Source organism: Protopterus annectens, chromosome 13.part0, assembly GCF_019279795.1.
Source record: "Protopterus annectens isolate FY-2018-M chromosome 13.part0, PAN1.0, whole genome shotgun sequence".
In the NCBI taxonomy this organism is placed as follows: Eukaryota; Metazoa; Chordata; order Ceratodontiformes; family Protopteridae; genus Protopterus; species Protopterus annectens.
Genome location: NC_056747.1, coordinates 1,143,206,670 through 1,143,224,967, shown reverse-complemented (window position 1 = coordinate 1,143,224,967; position 18,298 = coordinate 1,143,206,670). Strand labels below are relative to the sequence as shown.

The 18,298-nt window shown below is 41.7% G+C and overlaps 1 protein-coding gene across 6 annotated transcripts in view; it reads left to right on the top strand.

The window, feature by feature from the left end:
- FMNL1 (formin like 1) overlaps positions 1 to 18,298 on the top strand; it is a 1,099,995-nt gene that overhangs the window by 557,751 nt on the left and 523,946 nt on the right. For all 6 annotated transcript variants that reach the window (XM_044055136.1, XM_044055138.1, XM_044055134.1 and 3 more), the window contains exon 5: positions 1,906 to 1,989. In XM_044055136.1, coding sequence (XP_043911071.1) covers positions 1,906 to 1,989 — 84 coding nt within the window. The remainder of the gene's footprint in view (positions 1 to 1,905; positions 1,990 to 18,298) is intronic.

Genomic DNA, 18,298 nt, shown 5'->3' with positions numbered 1-18,298 from the left:
AGTGCTGGGTATGATGTGGGCAGTCATATGCAAATTTAGCTGTTTTATTGCAGCATGTTTCAAGTTTAATTAAATCTGTCTTTTTAATGTTGGTGAGAATTGGGGAAGCATACAGAAGTGTTAATAGAAGAATATGCAGCATGAGCTTTATGATCTTTGCTTGGAAGTGTCTGCATAGGTATTGCTATAACCCAAGCAGACTTCACAGCTTGTTTTCTTGTTGTGAATTAATGGTTATTTGAAAGTTAGGTGTTGATGGTAACTAACCCCATGATATGTGTAATAGTATTAAATTTTCAAAAGGAGTCTTGTAGTTTAAGCCATGGAATCTGGATCTGTAAAGACTCTCCTAATATACATAGTCAGCAATTGTGTTTAGAACTGCTGTGTCCTGTTACAAGGTCACTGCATCATTTTCTGTCATATCCAGATTGTCTCTAACTTTTATCAAACTATGCAAAGTGAATTTTAAGGCAACTTGAAATAGTCGCTCATCTTCATCTCTTCCAAAGCTTTATGGAAAAGAATGAAGAAGAGGCCATTGTGGAAGGTAAAGGTGATTACAGCATATGAAAAACTCATTAATTTTTTAAATGTTATTTTTCCATTAAAGATTCAGATCACAGCATATCAATTTCTTGGCATTTTGTACCTAATTTCCATCAGGAAAGAGAAAATAATTCCCACCTAGACATTAAAGTTTTCTACCTCAACATAAAAAGACGTTTATTAAAATCATAAGTAAATACATTTTAAAATGTTGCAAAATCTGACTTCCTAACTCTGTTATAATGTGTTACTAAGTGTAATGAGAAATTAGGGTGCTGCTCTTGTAAGGTTTTTAGTTACTGAGCTCTACACACAAACATGCAGAAGTGCCTACACATTTCATGCATAGTAATGCCACAGCTAAGAACCGTTATTACAACTACAACACAACAAAAATTGTTGGTTTAGATGGTTTATATGCTCTGTTGATCATTTTGCTCATATTTATGTACTTATGTACTTCCTACTATCCCTGCACATTAATGTAAAGGTGTAAAAGTACAGGACTGCAGTCATCTCCCCCAGCACACACATATGAGCACACACACACACACACACACACACACACACACACACACACACACACACACACACACACACACACACACACACAAATACATACAATTAAGGAAGAAAGTACAAAAACATATCCATTTACCCCTTGTTATGTCACACTCAGAACTTGTTATGGTGTAAATGAATGCAGATGCCACACAGTGGCCTGTGACCACAGTAAAGTGCTACACTGTAAACAAATGGACCTTAGCAAGGACCACTGATGTCTGGTACCAGATGTCAGTGGAGAAAGAAAGAGCAGTTAGATGGCTTAATGCATCAAAATGCAGGGTTTCTACACAGACCAAACAACTCCATTTGAAGTAAGGTTTTCAGAGAAGAAATTGAAAATGAAATATCTGGCTGGTACGGCAAGATCACTGCCCAGTATCTGAACCCCAAAATGTGCCAAACCACATAGCATCCAGTGTAACTAGCAGTCATATTAAAAATGGGGAGGGGCTCCATCTAGTTAAGAAAGTGACATCTTTTGCTTTCTGCAGTACTCTCAGGTTTCCGATATCATGTAGTACGCTACCTAATTAGATGTCTCGTTGCCATTTATACACTTGCTTCACTGAGGGTATAGCTCCCCTGTATAGCACACACACTGTGCGTGTTCCACTCACTCTCTCTCATTTTCTGAATCTGACATCAATCTAACAGTTAACAGAATGAATTTGGTTGGATTCTGATTGCCTACACAATGTTCCATTTCTCAAGAAATGTTGCAGGTTTTGGTTTTAGTGTTACTTACAGCCGCCTGTCTGTTCTAAAGTTTGTTTTGTTGTCTTTGCACAGCTGGGTAAAAGAATTTCTGAATGAAGAGAACAGAGGGCTCGACGTTCTGGTCGATTACCTTTCATTTGCACAATGCTCTGTCACGTAAGTAAAAGCCTTAAATTATCAACCTTCCTTTGAAAGTATCTCCCAAGGATTAATTTATATGTGAGAAATATTTTCCCCAATCTACTTGGCTGATGTGTTTAATAATTTATATTCTACTGATCCTCATGGCTGTTATAAATTAAACATGCTTAGTCCTTCACTTAGTGTTATAGAAATATATAGACTGCATAATGTGTGAGACCAGTCCTGATAACGGAGTCACAGATACAAATGATGTGTTAAAGTGGATATAAGGAAATATGCATTAAGCTGCCACTTTTGAGACAAGTTTCTCAACATAGTAGACAAAAACCTTTTCAAATGTTATTTCTGCTGTTGCTAAGAATCACTAAAATAGTGATTATTTGATTTATTCATCCCTTCTTTTTTAGTAAAAGCACATGGTAAGAATTAGTCACCTCTTAATGAAGAAACTAATATATCACAACAGGAAATTTCTGCTGGCTTCATCTACAAGTTCATCTTGAAAATAAATAAGTTTGTATGACTTCTTTGTGTTATGTTTGTTGATTTTTGACTTGATTAGTTATGATGACAATGATATGTACTTATCATGATAGATCTGTAAAAAGTAGGTGCATCCTCTGTAGTAAACAGGACTGCCCATACAAGCATTACAGTAATTTGGCAGCTAAAACCTTCCCAAGTTGCTAGGGAGTTTGCCCTTCCTATCATCCATCCTTCATGCAGGTCTCTCTGGATCTTCAGTTACAGCAATGCATAGGTAAGAGAAGAAAACAAAAGGAAGGAATGCTACTCCAAAATGAGATACACCAAAGGTGGGTGGGTGGGAGAGCAGAGGGAAATACGTTATACAGGATGGGCCTTCTTCTTATGACTCATCACTATGTCATTAAAATATGTACTTAGCTTTTGTATCGGGTCTATATTATATTCTCGAAAGCCGACAATGTTGAATCTGACATTGTCGACACGAGAATATCGAACGCTCAAAATCTCGAGCGTGTAAGCGGAAATCTCCGTAATGGAGATTTCCGTTTACTGCAATGTAGTGCGGTCTTGGAGTTCGTATATTTAAGTACCGCGGGGTATGGGGGGGCACAGCCTCCCACATGGTGGGTTCAGGGGAGCTTGCCCCCTGCTTAAACCCATTAGGGTACTTATTTCTTTTTTTTTTTTGTCTTTTTATAAGGTCGATGTTTGAAGTCATCGACCATATGTTGTTCGATGTTATCAAATGTCAATCGTATAATATAGACCCTTTGTATCAGGCACAATGACAGAGATGGAAGACAATCCTCTTATGTGGTTATTCTTAATGAAATGTACTACAGGTAAAGGTAATCCCAAATGAAAACCAAGAAGTAAGTATCATGTTCAGAATTTGTGCTTTACAAAGGTGTTAAAGGAGGACCCTGTTGCGGCTGTGCAAAGTTAATCCAAGAGTTTCTTATAGGAAAATGTATACCATGTTTAAATCATTGAATTTAATGTAACAGCTATTAACACAGACAGGATGAGCTTGGAGACTTTTTTGGTAAAGTTTTACTTTGCAAAGGAAACAGATAGTTGATCATCTTTGTGGAAAGCTTTAATTCTTTACCTGTAGAACCTAAGTTGTCTATGGAAATCAGTGCAGTGATGAAAATATTCCCCTCTTCTGGAATAATATATAAAGAAAACAGGCAGGGTTATGGGCTGGTGTAAAATGGTCTGTTTAGCAACCACTGGCATAATGGAAGAATTTGTTCTAAGTATCATCTTGTTTTTCTGAAAACGATAAGTAAGGAGGTTTGTATGGAGCCCGCAGCTCAGAAATTCTGCTAGTGGAAGTAATGAGCACTAGAAACAGAGTCTTCTGAAGCAAATAGTTCAATGCTACAGTTAGTAGCAGCAGTTTCAGCAGGGGGGAAAGGTACGCCTTTTAGCACAATTCCATAGCAGAACAGTGTAGTGAATGGGGAACCTAATGTGGAAAGTGTCATGTAGGAAGACTTTGTAAAGTTTAAGGGAAGCAAGAGAAGAAAAGTCTTTCCTCACAGGAAAAGAGTTTGCAGCCAAGTTGAATTTGAATGAGAAATAAGTTAAACCAGAATCAAATATTTTACATAGATGATCAAGCGTAGAAGAGATAGAGTCTGAATCCAATCCTTTGCTGATGGACAAATAGAAAAAATGGGTCGCCTTATCTTATTGGTCTTCTGAGAGGAAGGTCTTGAAGAAGATGAAATGCTACACAGTCTGAATATGTCAGATTGTTGGCTAACATTGGAATTTGAGAAGCCACACTATCAGCTTTAGAAATATATATTATAGGTGAGACAGCAACATCTTGAAAGGATGCAGACGCAAATGTGTCACCAGTAAGTAAAGCTGGAGCAGCAGAAAACACATCTGATGGGTGAAAAAAAGCTATGAGGATAGCTTTAGCACTGAGACGTTTAGTTTTCAGAGATGAAAAACACGATGATTTGTTAGATGAATAATGCTGTGATTATTTAAGTGTTTAATTAAAAAATTATTTTAACGTTTGTGCACCTGGTGACTGTTTCCTTCCTCCAGTGTTGATTGGATTTTTTTGTAGTTTTCACAATGAACTTCATCATTAAAGAAACGTGAAAAAAACTGCAGAGAACACCAGGAGGCCATTTGTCTGCAAGATCATCTTGGATCTGAACCACAGCTGAGAAATGAATGTCTGTTGTTTATTGGAGATGAAAAGAAGTGTCTTCTAGTTTCCCTCATAGACAGAAAGTTTTGCAGATTACTGAGACTCTCAAAAGATCATTCATGAGGCATTAGTAGCCAGTGGGTAAGCCCGCCCATTATGGAATGATCTTCTCTGGAAATGTGTCTGCCAGTGGATAACCAAGTGTCAGGCCCTCAAAGCCTCCCAATAAAATTTGTAAGACTGTGACCCTCACTATGTGTTCACATACCAGGTAATTACAATGCTGGATAAATACATTGCAAAGATTCTGTGAGGAAGTCTTGAGTGGCCACCACAATGAGAAGTATCATTCTCATCTCCAAAATGTTTATGTGGAGATGATACTGCTAAGATGACTAGGCACCCTGAACCACCTGCCATTGTAGTGCCCACCACCCTAGTGAAGACACTTCCAACATGACCGCTGTCTGACGAGTCTGCAACTAGAAGGGATTCCATGCAACTAAAATGATGGTATTCCTCGATCACTATAGTTGGGGTCTGCAGAAATTGGATATCATGATCAGACAGAACAAGGAGTTGAGATTCTAGAACCACATGAAATGTGGTACCAGTTCTTTAGCACTCTAATGTGGAGTCTGGAAAAGGGTACCTTAATGATCACTGCTGACATAAGGTTAATGCATTGAAGCAATGATTAGTAATTTAGAGTTACCCATCTCTTGCAGACAAGGTTTCCTGTCATGGGACAAGGCAGCCAAGCAAAGGATGGTGTTTAGAGTACAGCCAGTGACAAGCAGGTTTTGAGATGGAACCTCATGTGACTTTGCAAAGTTCACTGTTATCTGAAATGACCTGAGCATATACCCCCAGTCCTGCAGCAGATCATTCATGAATGGAGAAATGTGCAGCCAGTCATCTAGATGAGGGATGAGCTTGGCAATCTGCAGTCTGTACTCACCTGCTACTAGAAATATAAATTTGCTGAACACCCTAGAGGCAGAGGTGTGACCAAAAGTTAAATCCTGGAACCTGCAGTAACTGGCTCTGACCCATAGACATAACTACCACTTGGGCTGCTTGGCCATCTTGATGTGATGATAGACACCTAAGAGGTCCAAACAACAGATGCACTCTTCTTCTGACACACAGGGAAGGACTGGCTGCACTGACACCACGCACACATTTCTTATGGAACAAAGGAATGTAGGGCAATGAGAGTCAGCAGTGACCTATTATCTTTTTGTTTTCTTTCGCATAAAAAAAAAATGGAAAAATATCCTAAGTCTCTGTGGTGGGTAGGACTTCATCCTTGACATTTGCTTGTGACAGAGTGGCATGTCTAGCAAAGGTAGGGAGGATGATGAGGGGCACTGAGGGGAAGGGAGTGTGGTCTGAATACTACTTCCTTCGTGCGAGTGTAGTGTAGGTACTTTTTCTCTTATCCACTTGTCCTTGGATGTAAGCATTACTCCTGATTACCTCCAGACTGGGGCAGTCAGGCATTTCATCAGAACTGCTGCTGCCTGTCAGTGTGCAGTTCATGGTCTTTCCAGAGAATGCAGAGGAGCCTAACTTTCTGGGAGTGACCTTGCTGGAAATTCACTTAGGGGATTGCTTCTTTCCAGAAATGTAACGTTGGTGTTTCTGCTGCTGTGAGTCAGGTCAGTACCATGTCCAGTGCTGGCTTGTCTTTACTGAGATAACTGAAGACTGTAGCAGGTGGTATTTTTTAACAGGTATTGTTGTACTTTCTTTCCAAACTAAAGTGAATCTGAAAAAAGGAGGTCTAAAATGTCATTTCAAGTCTAGGTAAAGTCTGTCATATGGAGCAAGAAATGCCAGCATAGACCATTGCTGGGTTCTGTAGCTTATGCAGCCCCCTCTGCCATGTTGTACAACTAAGGACAAAGAGTCTGCTCATATAGGAAGATGAAGATTGAGCCAGTTGTTTTGAGCTTCGGTGGCCTATCTGGCAAACCCTGTAGTGTCTGTTGAATTTCATCAAGTAAATCCCACTGGAAATGTACCTGACAAGCTGCATAATTTTCTTCCCGAAAGGATAACATGTCAGATGCAAAAAAACATGTTTCCTAAACTTGCTACTGTATGTGCTCCTTGCTTAGAGGATAGAAAGCTTGGCTCTGGAGTTCTGGAGACTTCTTTACAGCTGTTGCAGATGTCATGGTGTCTGATTTGGGAGTCTTTGCCCACACACAGTACTCCATGGGATAGAAGAATACATAGTCAGTCTTCTTTAGAATGGGAGGTAGACTATCCAGGTAGTCCCAAGCCATCCATAAGGAGCCTTTAATGATGCCCACTAAAGCAGGAACCACCCAAGGTGGCTGTTGAGTGAATATGCAGGCCTTCTTCTCCCTACAAAGGTTGAAAGTTATGGGATCAGCTAGCCAACCCCACCTGCTGTTGCATCAGCTGCAAGTATTCTCCTTGTCAGACTGAGAGGGTAAAGAATTAGCCTCTTGCTTGTCATCCAGATCTTATACCAGACAGTATGCAGGGGACTCGGTATGTTTGATCTTTGCACGGGAAGTCTTGGGTTTCATGAAAGAGTCAGCTGCAAGTCTGAAAGATGTAACACTTGTTTTGTGGAAGAGCTGGATGGGAAGGACTGCAGAAGACCAGAGGAGCCTCTATCCACTACATAATATGCACTGTGGGTCCGAATGACACAGTACTGGGGAAGAAGAAAATGTCCTGGCCTCTGACATCACCTGTGTCAATGCTTTAAAAGCTGGTGTTGAGGTTAGTGCCTGGAAAATAGGCCAAAACTGAATACCAATGCCAGAATTTTTTTCTTGGAGCAGACATTGAAAACTTTAACACTAACACTGACACCAGGTACCCTGATAACAGAACTAAAGCAAAGAAAAGCAATGCTATAATGGTCTGGCATTGCCAGGCCTACCTATGACAAAACTAGTTCCTGTGGCATTATGTGCACTGGCGGTACTGATGTCAGTTAAAGTGAAGCTGGAGGCTACATCAGCACCAAAATGGATGCCTGGGCAAAAGATATTCACAAATGATGACTGACACCAGACAAAATAACTGAGGAATCAGACCTGGTAGTATGAGCATCAGGGAAGCCCACACTGGCAAAAAGGCCCTCTGGCCAACTAACTATGCCCAGGAACTGAAGGTACAAGGGAATGAGTTTTAGAGTACCTGCACTGTGACCTATTAGGAGCCTATGTAATTTGCCCTAGAATATGGAAGGCAAAAACTGGAGAGTGGTCTGACCTTGCAGTAACCAAGTGGAGATCCCAGCACTGCGTTTGGGTCCTAGCAGCTTCAACAGATATAGAATCTGCAATTCAATAGTCATTTTTTTATCAACTAAGTAGAACTTACCTCCTTTACAAACATTTTAGGCATGGAAGAATCTGTCAAAGTAGTACCTGAAAAAATGTAGAGGGACTCTGTTGGCTTTGTCTTGATTGCTGGGTATGGGAAATTCTTATGTGGAACTGGAAGCCTGCTGTAATAAATAACCTTTCAGATTCTGTTATGATGGGTGACCTGATTAAAACCTTAACACAACACACACTTACCCAAACAATACGTACAAAGAGTTTGCCTATCAGCCAGCAGAATAGTCCTACCATGAGCAGACGTATCACGGACACTGATTTTCCATTTTTCCAGGAAAGTTATGGGCAAACCACAGATGTTGTCACTCTGAGTAGTTGAAGAATGTGGGCTTTTCATGGAACTAGGTATTTTAGGTCAGAGCACTTCTTTATCACAATGTGTATTTCTTTTCATACACACTGCTTATAATACTTTTCATACACACTGCTTATAATACTGTCAGCTTGCTTTATTGATTTTCAGTACATAGAATCTGTTTTAAATTTGCAGATATACTAGAAAATTATAATGAAATTATGGTAATGCTTGGAAATTACACTTAAAATCACAGATGCAAGTCCTGGATATCATCTCTAAAAACTGATTTTCATTTTTTGCAAAATAATAAACTGGTGGCCCTGACACTTATGAAAGGTAGGTTAAGAGTGATAAGTAATGAGAAGTAGGCTTAGCCCCAATGTCACAAAGACAGAAATAAGGTTTTTAAAAGAGAAAAATACAAACTTGTGAACCATGTTATAAAAAGTAGAGAAGACTATTTGAAAAATATTACGCATACGCGCGCACACACACACACACACACACACACACACACACACACACACACACACACACGATGTAAAACATAACTTACATCAAAGGCAACCCATGTCCGTTTTGCTCCAAAGATCCAACTGTTCACAAAGCTCAGGAAAGATCTCGAGAGAGGTGTGTGTGTCTGTGTGTGTGTGTGTGTGTGTGTGTGTGTGTGTGTGTGTGTGTGTGTGTGTGTGTGTGTGTGTGTGTGTGTGTGTGAGTGTGTGTGTGCACTTGTGCAAACCTCAGCATTAGCATTTAAAAAAATTCAGTCCTAGCTAAAGACTGAGCCCCAGAAACTTTAGTGTCAGCACATATTAGCCAAGAAGGCCCCAGGAACATCTGTGCATGCATGTTATGTGGGAGGTTTGTGTTTCCTGAATTTACAGAGCAGGCTTGCAAGTATGGGACAACAAAAGAGGTCCCACAGACTTCAGCACATGCCAGATAGAAGATTTTACAGGTAATGAACATCACTACACTGAGCAGATTTGATTTTTTTCATTAAGCAGGCATGTATGGTTGTTTTTCCTCCTGAAACAGTGCATGCATGTTACGCTGAAGATTTTCAGCTTCAGGACAGCCAAAGAAACACCAGAGACCTCAGCACACACCCCATGGGACATTACTCAGCAGAGTTAAGTGTTTTTTTTCCTGAAGCAGTGCATGTATAGGACGTCAGAGATTTGTTTTCCTGAAGTCAGAGATAACCAGTATAAGAGTGAGTGCACAAGATATATACTGAACTGTGTGTGTGTGTCTACGAAATGCCCCAGTTAGGGACACAGTCTAGTTAAGTGACTTTTCTGAGGGTCAAACCCTGAACCTTAGCCATAGGGAGGCAAGAACTGTAATCCCCCACACCACCTAACAAGTCTCCTTTATTTTTAGTAAGTTGCTTGCTTTTAATAGCTGGTGATCATAGTCTATTAGTTTCACATTTAGAATTTTATAGTTTTCTAGTCCATAGTGAGTATGTAAGTGGTATAACAAGTAGCATGCTTGAGACTGGTGCAGAAGGCTTGAGGTTCTTTTCCCACACTAGCTAAATCAGTTCTTGGCACTGTAGTACAGCATAAGGTGTGTTGTCCTTCAGATGAAATATTAAACCAAGGTCCTATCTGCTTCATTTGGTGATAGCTCAGGTCATAGCTTTCAACCAATCAGGAGACAATGAGGGACACTTTTCTAAAATATTACTGCTATAGGTTCACAGGTAGGTACTAGGCTATCTGCTGAAGGCATTTATAAGGCTAGTCAGAATGTGTTGGCTTTCACTGCCCCTTTACATTAGATCCCTGTGCCTCTGTCCAGAAGAGCCACTGAAGTGATCACAGGGGTAAACTTTCTGTTTCCCATCCACTCGTCAAGGTTTCTCTTGAAGAGTGTTAGTGAGGAGATCTGCCTAATGTACACTGGAATCTTGTTGCAAAGCATGGGAAGTCTCTGGGACAGGAATCTATCCCTCCAGCACGTCTTATTTATTGTTGTGGTGAGGTTTAGATCCCTAGAGCGTGTGGCTCGAGGTGATATAGTTTTCTTTAGGTGGAGCATGTCCATCAATTCTGGTTTGGACATGGCCTTGTATGTCAGGCAGAGATCACCTTTGAGCAGGTGGTATGCAACTGAGTACAGCTGGAGTTTCTTCAGTCGAGCTGTATAGGGCATCTGCTAGGGCATCTATTAACTTGAGACATTGGCAGAAGACGAGAACATGAATTAATAATACATTTTGTGATGTAAAAGCAGTCCATAACTCTAGTACTTATTTATTAAGTGTAATTCACCACCTTCTCTCCAAAATGCACCAGGTTTAGGAGGGATTAAGAGGAACAGAGCTAAAATTTGAATCAAAATCAAGAACAGTTGAGAGGTATGCTCAGGTGAATGTAAAAGATCCCACGACACCTATCAAAAAGAGTAGGGGTTCTTTACTGATAATCATAACTTCTATGCATGCTTTACATAGTATGTATTACTTACATTACTTACAGTGTATGCATTATTTATAATTATTGACAAATTTATACAGTACAAAACAATTTCATATTATTAAACACTTTTCCCACCCTTTTCTCCAAAGACAGACAAGTATTTTCTTTAAAATTTTGAGTCTGTCCATCCTTAAATTCCATAGAATGAAAAATAATTTTATCAATTTTTTCAAGTTATTTTCATTTTTGTGTTACCATAATATCCATATTCAAACATATTCATATTTAAATGTTCAACCTTTTCAGGTTCTTCAACATTTTGTTTTACATATTTCTTCCCATAACTTCTTTACGCTAGAACATTTCAAAAACACATGCTCTATTGTTTCAAGTTCCCCACAATTAATGCAAATTATTTCTTGCTTTCTTTTATAACACATGTTAGCTTTAACAGGTAGTTTACCTATTGATAATCTCCACAAAAAGACTTTCTATTCATATATTTTCTTACACCACATAAATCTCATTTTATAGCATTCTTTTCTCCATCTCTAAGTGTTTCCAAAGAAAAATAAAATAATATCCTTTCATACCATTCAAATATTATTCTTTCCTATTTTTTCAACAATGTTTAATTTCAGTTTCCATAAAAGGACTTGCCCCGGGATTCATAAAGCTTGCGCCAGGTGCAGGCGTAGCGTCAGCATTCTAACACCAAATATGGCTGCCGAACGATCCAGGTACGAGCTGTTCCCATGCGCATTACCTGTATATGCTACGCCCACACAACTCCCGGGCCCTGTATGCTAATTACCCTATGTGCAGCAGTGTAGCATGCAAATGAAGGTATGTAGTGATCCAGGAAGTGGTGCAGGCATAGTGTAAGCATGCAGTAATGTAAACCGTAGAAAATGGTTTACATTTTTGCAAACATAAAATCGGAGCCATGACAGCTGACCAAACACATGTATTATATTGTTAATATATGTCAATGGCGAAATACATAGCCATTGGCATAAAAAAATGTACAAAATATAAAATAAACATTTAATATATTTAGTTGCACTATTGCGACGTGGAAGCGCAGGGCAGTGGCACGCAAAGAGAATCGCAAGGAAAATATAAAAATATAGAATAAAACTGAAATGTAACACATATCATGATTTCCCCATAATAGTCTATGGAAAGCATGCTACACCATACTCATGGCGCAAGGGTTGCTAAGGGGTTGTGACAGTGTTATATGTGATAGCTAGGAATTAGTAGGCAATGCCATGCAAATGAGAGGAGTAATAATGAATCACAGTTTCCCTGCTGGTGTAAAGATGCACCTTACAGTGTATCGTTATACCACCGAGGTGTGCCCTTGAGATAAAGATGACATCAAGAGAGGGGTGTGTCGCCATTGCTGTAAGCACATTGGAGCATTGCTAAACCGGTTTGCCCTTAGCTAGGCAAAGCTGCAGGATAGGAGTGTGTTGAACTGGCCAGAGCTTTGCTTAACTGAGAGTATACAAGTTAACTGAGTATGCATGTGAACGGAGATGAAAACGCACATAAACATGGTGCACAGCAACAGTTATCACACCCCACAAAGGGGGAGGCACCATTGATAATGGGAAATAGTGCACTACTACCCTGCTGAGTCTGGTCTGTAAGGCCATGAACCGTGATCAACGTATTTGAAGTACTCAGTACAGATGTAGATGACAGTAAGGTTGATTCACACATCATATCATGACCTTGCCAGTTCTTAGGACACCATCACCCATACTGTGTTCCAGCTACACTCAGTAAACTAGGTGTATATTCGTAATTCACAGGAGTGGTTGGCAACTGGACTGCTGGCAGAACCAACACTACAGAAGGTGTCTGATAATACACGCACATCAAACAAGTGCCAGCCACAGTAATACAGGGTTCATTCCTGGTACTCCCCCTCTTTGTTATCTATACCACACAGACTAACACAGCAGGCATCTGCCTATTGATGTTTGCAAATGACTATGAACTAGGAACAATAGTTGACTCAATGTGTGCTGTGTTCAACATACAGAAAGGCCTTAGTGTGTCAGATGTGTGGTGTGTGACGTATGGCCACAATCTGACAGCTAAGTATTGCATTGTCATCCCCATGTTAAAAACCCTGTACCCATGAACTACCACCTAGGCAGCGGTCAACATAATGGCAACTGTGTGGGTATGGGATGCAGCTGGACAGTAGTCTTTCCTTTGATATGTACTTCATCACATGAGTCAGGTAGTTGTATGTGGCACCCCTAATCATGACAGGGTGCCATCCATGAATATAGAGATAATTGTTCAGCCATACTCAACACTCATGTGACCCATAATAGATCACATATTTCCTTTAAGGGTTATTGCCCATGTGTAGATGGCCTACACTGCCCTTCCCAATCCCTAGCTCCACTATGTAGCATACAGCCTACCCTGAATAAAGCCATATCCAACCCAGAGATGTTGGACATGCTACACTTAACACATCATGATCCCAAATAAACACATATTTCATGGACATCCACCTTTCTAGTACAAGGATCACAACATGCCTGACAGATCTCTGTCCCATACACTTAACATACTCTTGCCTTACTATGCATCACTGTCCTGCGAAGCTGCACATCGCCCCTCTCTGTAACATGGTGTGATGACCGCATGTCAAATATATCAGTAACTGTGTGGATCAGTTCTGTGACACTGCTTGAACTGGATACTGAAACTTACCTGTCTGTTGCCTTCAGCTAGGTAACCTGTCTGCCTAGGCTCATAAATGCCCCAGGGCATATAGCCTACTAGTTCACTATGACCATACATGCTATAGTTGATATCTAACCTTGCAAATACCATCAGGCTAGCTATTGTCCCATATGTTTCACATGTACAACACAGGCAATACATGGCAGGATGCTACACAGCTGTACAGTGCCATGTAGATGTATATGCAAAACATATACATGTAAAACATTTTGTGAGAAAGTCTGCAGGGTCACAGGTCATGTCCCTAAAGGCTATGTATGACTATATATGTGACATATACACAGCATTAAGGTCAATTACATTAATGTGAACACATCCAGGCATGTGCTGATAGGTAAAGACACCAGTACAGGCAAACAGACATGCCCATGTCAAGACAACATCCACATGGAGTATGAGCAATGCCATCACATGATACACACATATATGGCGATAACATTACATCACCAGTAAGTGTCAATGTGTGTGACTTAAACATGTCAGTGGTGTTAGTGTCATGTAGATTTGCAAAGACTTATTTGTAATCTTAATAAATGTGATACACATGTATGTTCAGCTGTACTTCTGTACTTCTCTGTGAGTTACGGTGACCTGTCTCTATCATTACATCTTCCAGGTATTCCGCGTAGCAGGCTGCCAGCGTACAACTGCTTGGAGGATGAGGTCCTCATCCCATACCTCCTCGACAACCATTCAACACTCTTCAGCCATGTGCCTCAAGATGCACAGCAGTGGGATGCCCTGTGGGAGGAACTCCAAAGGAGGATAAATGATGTTGGTGGTCACAATCGCACCTATCAGCAAGTGCGCCAACACTGCACCGACCTCATAAGATGGGCAAAACAGCATGCTAATGCAATCGCCAGGGAACAAGGTGCAACAGGTGGGGGGCCACTCACCCAGCCCCCACTCACATGTACCGAGGAGCTACTGGCCAACCAGGGGACACCTGCAGACCTCCATCCACAAGCTTTAGGTGGTGTTGTGGAGGTGGGTGTCTCTCAACCACTGAGCCTGGAGTTGCCTGGTAAGTCAGTACTGCACATATAACACGACTATATTTCACATAGTTACATGTGTTACTGTACAATATGTAATGTAACATCATATGCAAGGCATGTATGCACACATGCCACATACTATAGTCTGCTACTCTATGTATGCACAGATGTGCATACTCCATTGTATAGTGTATTGTACTGGCTTATGTGCTAACATGGACATTGCACCCTGTAGATATCACACAGGTGTGGATAATGATCTTACTGTGGTGACACTCCTGTTTAGGTACCTCTGGCATTTTGCAGCGACAGCAGCCTGTGTCAGGTGAGATTGTTATTATTTACCAGGCTTGATAATGCACAGATCATATTAATTGCATGCTATCTGCCATAACACACGTACAAATAATGTATGGTGATCCGGTTAATAGACACTGGTCAGACCTGCAATGCATCACAGTGGTTACCCATGTGAAACAATTGAAGACTATATGAAACACCTACACTAAACCTTCCAAACTGTCATTGCCAGATGTGTGGACAACTGTGAATACAATGGTGGAGGTGTGTTTCACTGTAGGGACAGGTACTACATATCAGCATTACACGTTGGGAATACAAACTATACTGTACAGAAAGCATATGTGTGCACACACTCTAAATGTGTTGTAGCTAGAGTATGACCGGCTCACAGGATACACCCTGTGGATTATACCCTTTCTATGAATGTCACACAATGTCATGTGCTATCTGACATGTCCATGACATGTAGTGGGCTGACTGCAACACTGCTCAACTATCCTGCAAAACATGATGTCTCACATCCCATACATACCACCCTTTGTCTGCATAACCCTATCCTCAGTGGAGCATATGACATCTATGGGTGTATGTCATATGGGATACCACTACCATGTGAAATAGATGGCCATCACAACCATTGGACAGAACATGTGTACATGGCCATGGAGGATGGCCAGAGACATGAATCAACACACACAGTAGAAGTGATGTACATGTGTGTACACCCTGTAGTACATTGGCTCGACACAATACAACTGTGGCCTTTGTGTAATGGTGATATTGCAGATGTGAAACACTAAACATCATACAGGCCTGTGCACAGCTTGTGTAGGCATAACATGAAACCACCACATAACATGTCTTGAACATCTTAAGTGTGTCACGACATGAAAGCATTCATCTATACAGTATCCAAATACATACATTTTACACATACACATACAACCACATCAGGCCACAAATACAGTACATTCACCTTGCTGGTGTCAGACATCACTGTCATGCCTGCTCCTCATGTGAGTGAGGTACACAGATGGCATGTGGGACATAGAGTACTGCTAAGTTAGCCATGTGTGGGCATAGTTGCCAGGCATCAGTAATATGGTTGCAGATGTGCAGGGGTGTCATCTGTATATCTTTCTGTGACCTGTGTCACACATTCCACATTAGGGTTTAGTGTGTATGCACCTCAGTGGCATGGGTCACATTCCACATTAGATATGTATTGTATGTGAACACAGTCATGGCTTTGAACTGTGTCAGTAACTCACACTGTATAGCAATAGTGAAGCCACATGATGCCCTGCAATGGCTATGCACATCATCTCAATGTGCAGTATGTCACTGCATATTTGTAGGGCAGACAGACAACATTGCGTCAGCTGAAGGCCCATGTTAGTATAACACGTCCCTGCATTGGGACACCATTACCATACTGTAGATTGGAAAGGACACCATTGTGTTACACATGTATGCATGTCATTCAGCATGTCAGCTGAAGACATGTCATACTACATGTGATTGGCAAGGTCATACGCCACACATTAGGCCAGTGTATTGTAAACCTGTGCTGGTCTGTGGCACCATTGCAAAGTGGGGTCAGCCATGTCAAACATGTGTGTACAGCCACATGCACAGTGTCTGTAGATTCAGCTCAGGGGTAGGCGGAATAATGTTGAACAGACATGCACTGCTTTGGGAGAGATATGCAAGCTAGGGCTCAGGCAAATATAGCATTTAGTCGACATACCCTTCTTCCCATGTCCTCACACATAGGGGCAGTGGCCAACACAAAGCATCAGTGGCAGATGTACAAAGGTCAGCGATGGTCTGTTAACATGTGGTGTATGTTGCACACAGCATGGCAGTGCGATGCAATGGGGCATAGTGCATGCATTTTGTTGCAGGTATGGGGCTTAAGCTACTAACACAAATGGTCCAATACAGGTATGTATGCTAACCACCACTATAATTGTGTAAGGTGCATGCCATCTGCTGTAACACATGCATGCTGTTGTGTGCAACTCAGGGATGTATGATAACTACAACTATAACTGTCTAAACTGAATGCCATCTGCCATATCACCTGCATGTTGCATGCTGTTGGGTGCCATAGCATGTGTCTGTGTGTGTCTGTGTGGTATAACTTGTAATGTACAGTTCTTGTCTTACCCTCACAGGCGTTGATGTAGGTGTGTTGCACTCCTGCGGTCCACCTGATGTTAGTGTCCCCACAGACTCTAGCAGTAATGATGAAAGTATGAGTGAGGCAAAGGCAGGGTTGTCAGAGGCTGAATCTGTGCCATTGGTTGCCATTCCACCTGTATCCCTTAATCCTCACACAGTGTTCCCCTGCCTGCACATACCCCATCACCATTGGCCATAGAGGAAGGACAGTTAGCGGGTGGTAGCATGGAACAGGGAAGTGTGGAGACTATGGAAGGTGTGCCTGCACACCATGATCCCAGTCAACTGACTGGTGATGTCCCACACAGGCATGTGCCCAGTACTGCTCGTAGGAGGACCACTGGCCAATATGCCCCTGCGAGACAAAGCACATCAGCTGGAGTCACCAGATGCATGTTTTGGGCTGTAATGGAGGCACAGGCACGTGCTGAATGGCACAACAGAGAAGGTCTGAGGCTTCAGAGGTCTGCTGTCCGTTCATTAACTGACAACATCCAGGCAATTGCAAAATGCTCACCATCATCTTGCAGATGTTTTGGATAGATGATTGGGTAACATGGTGGGAGTCCTTGACCGTGGCATGTCAAATCTCGAGCGTGGAATGTCTGTGCTGGAACATCTGGTGGGAGTGAGGCATCGGACATGTGGACGTAGGTCAGCTACATCACCTGTTGAAGGTCTACGTGAACATGCTACTGCACATGCTCGCTCCCATAGTGGCGGTAGCAGCAGCAGTGCAGGTGGTGCTGTGCCGTCCACACTAGGACACAGCAGGCCACGTGCATGTGATCCTGGGTGGTCCAAACAGGGACACGATTCCAGTGGACATGTGTCAGCAGACAGTACCCAATCTGGACCTCTGCCTGGTAGTACCTGTGCAACCCCTGGCAGGCATAGGTCACGTGGCCATAGCCAGATACCGTGAACTGTGAAACCTGCCTTGTCCAGTTTGCAGCTGTCAATAATACCCCTGTGAAGGCCAGCCACATGCCAGACCTGTGTGCATGCATACACACACACACCAGAAACAAATGTAGGGCACCTCAACACACACACGCATAACATCCACACATGCCCAGTGGTATCACAGGCCCTAACACACACACATGATGTCATCCAATGGTGCAGCCTAGGCCTCTGGTAAACATTATCACCCTGTGCATATGATGATGCCTATGACGCATCCCTGTCATCCACACCATCAGTGCAGGGGCATGCTCATATGGTCTGATGCACAGGGTGAACATAGTAAGTAGACA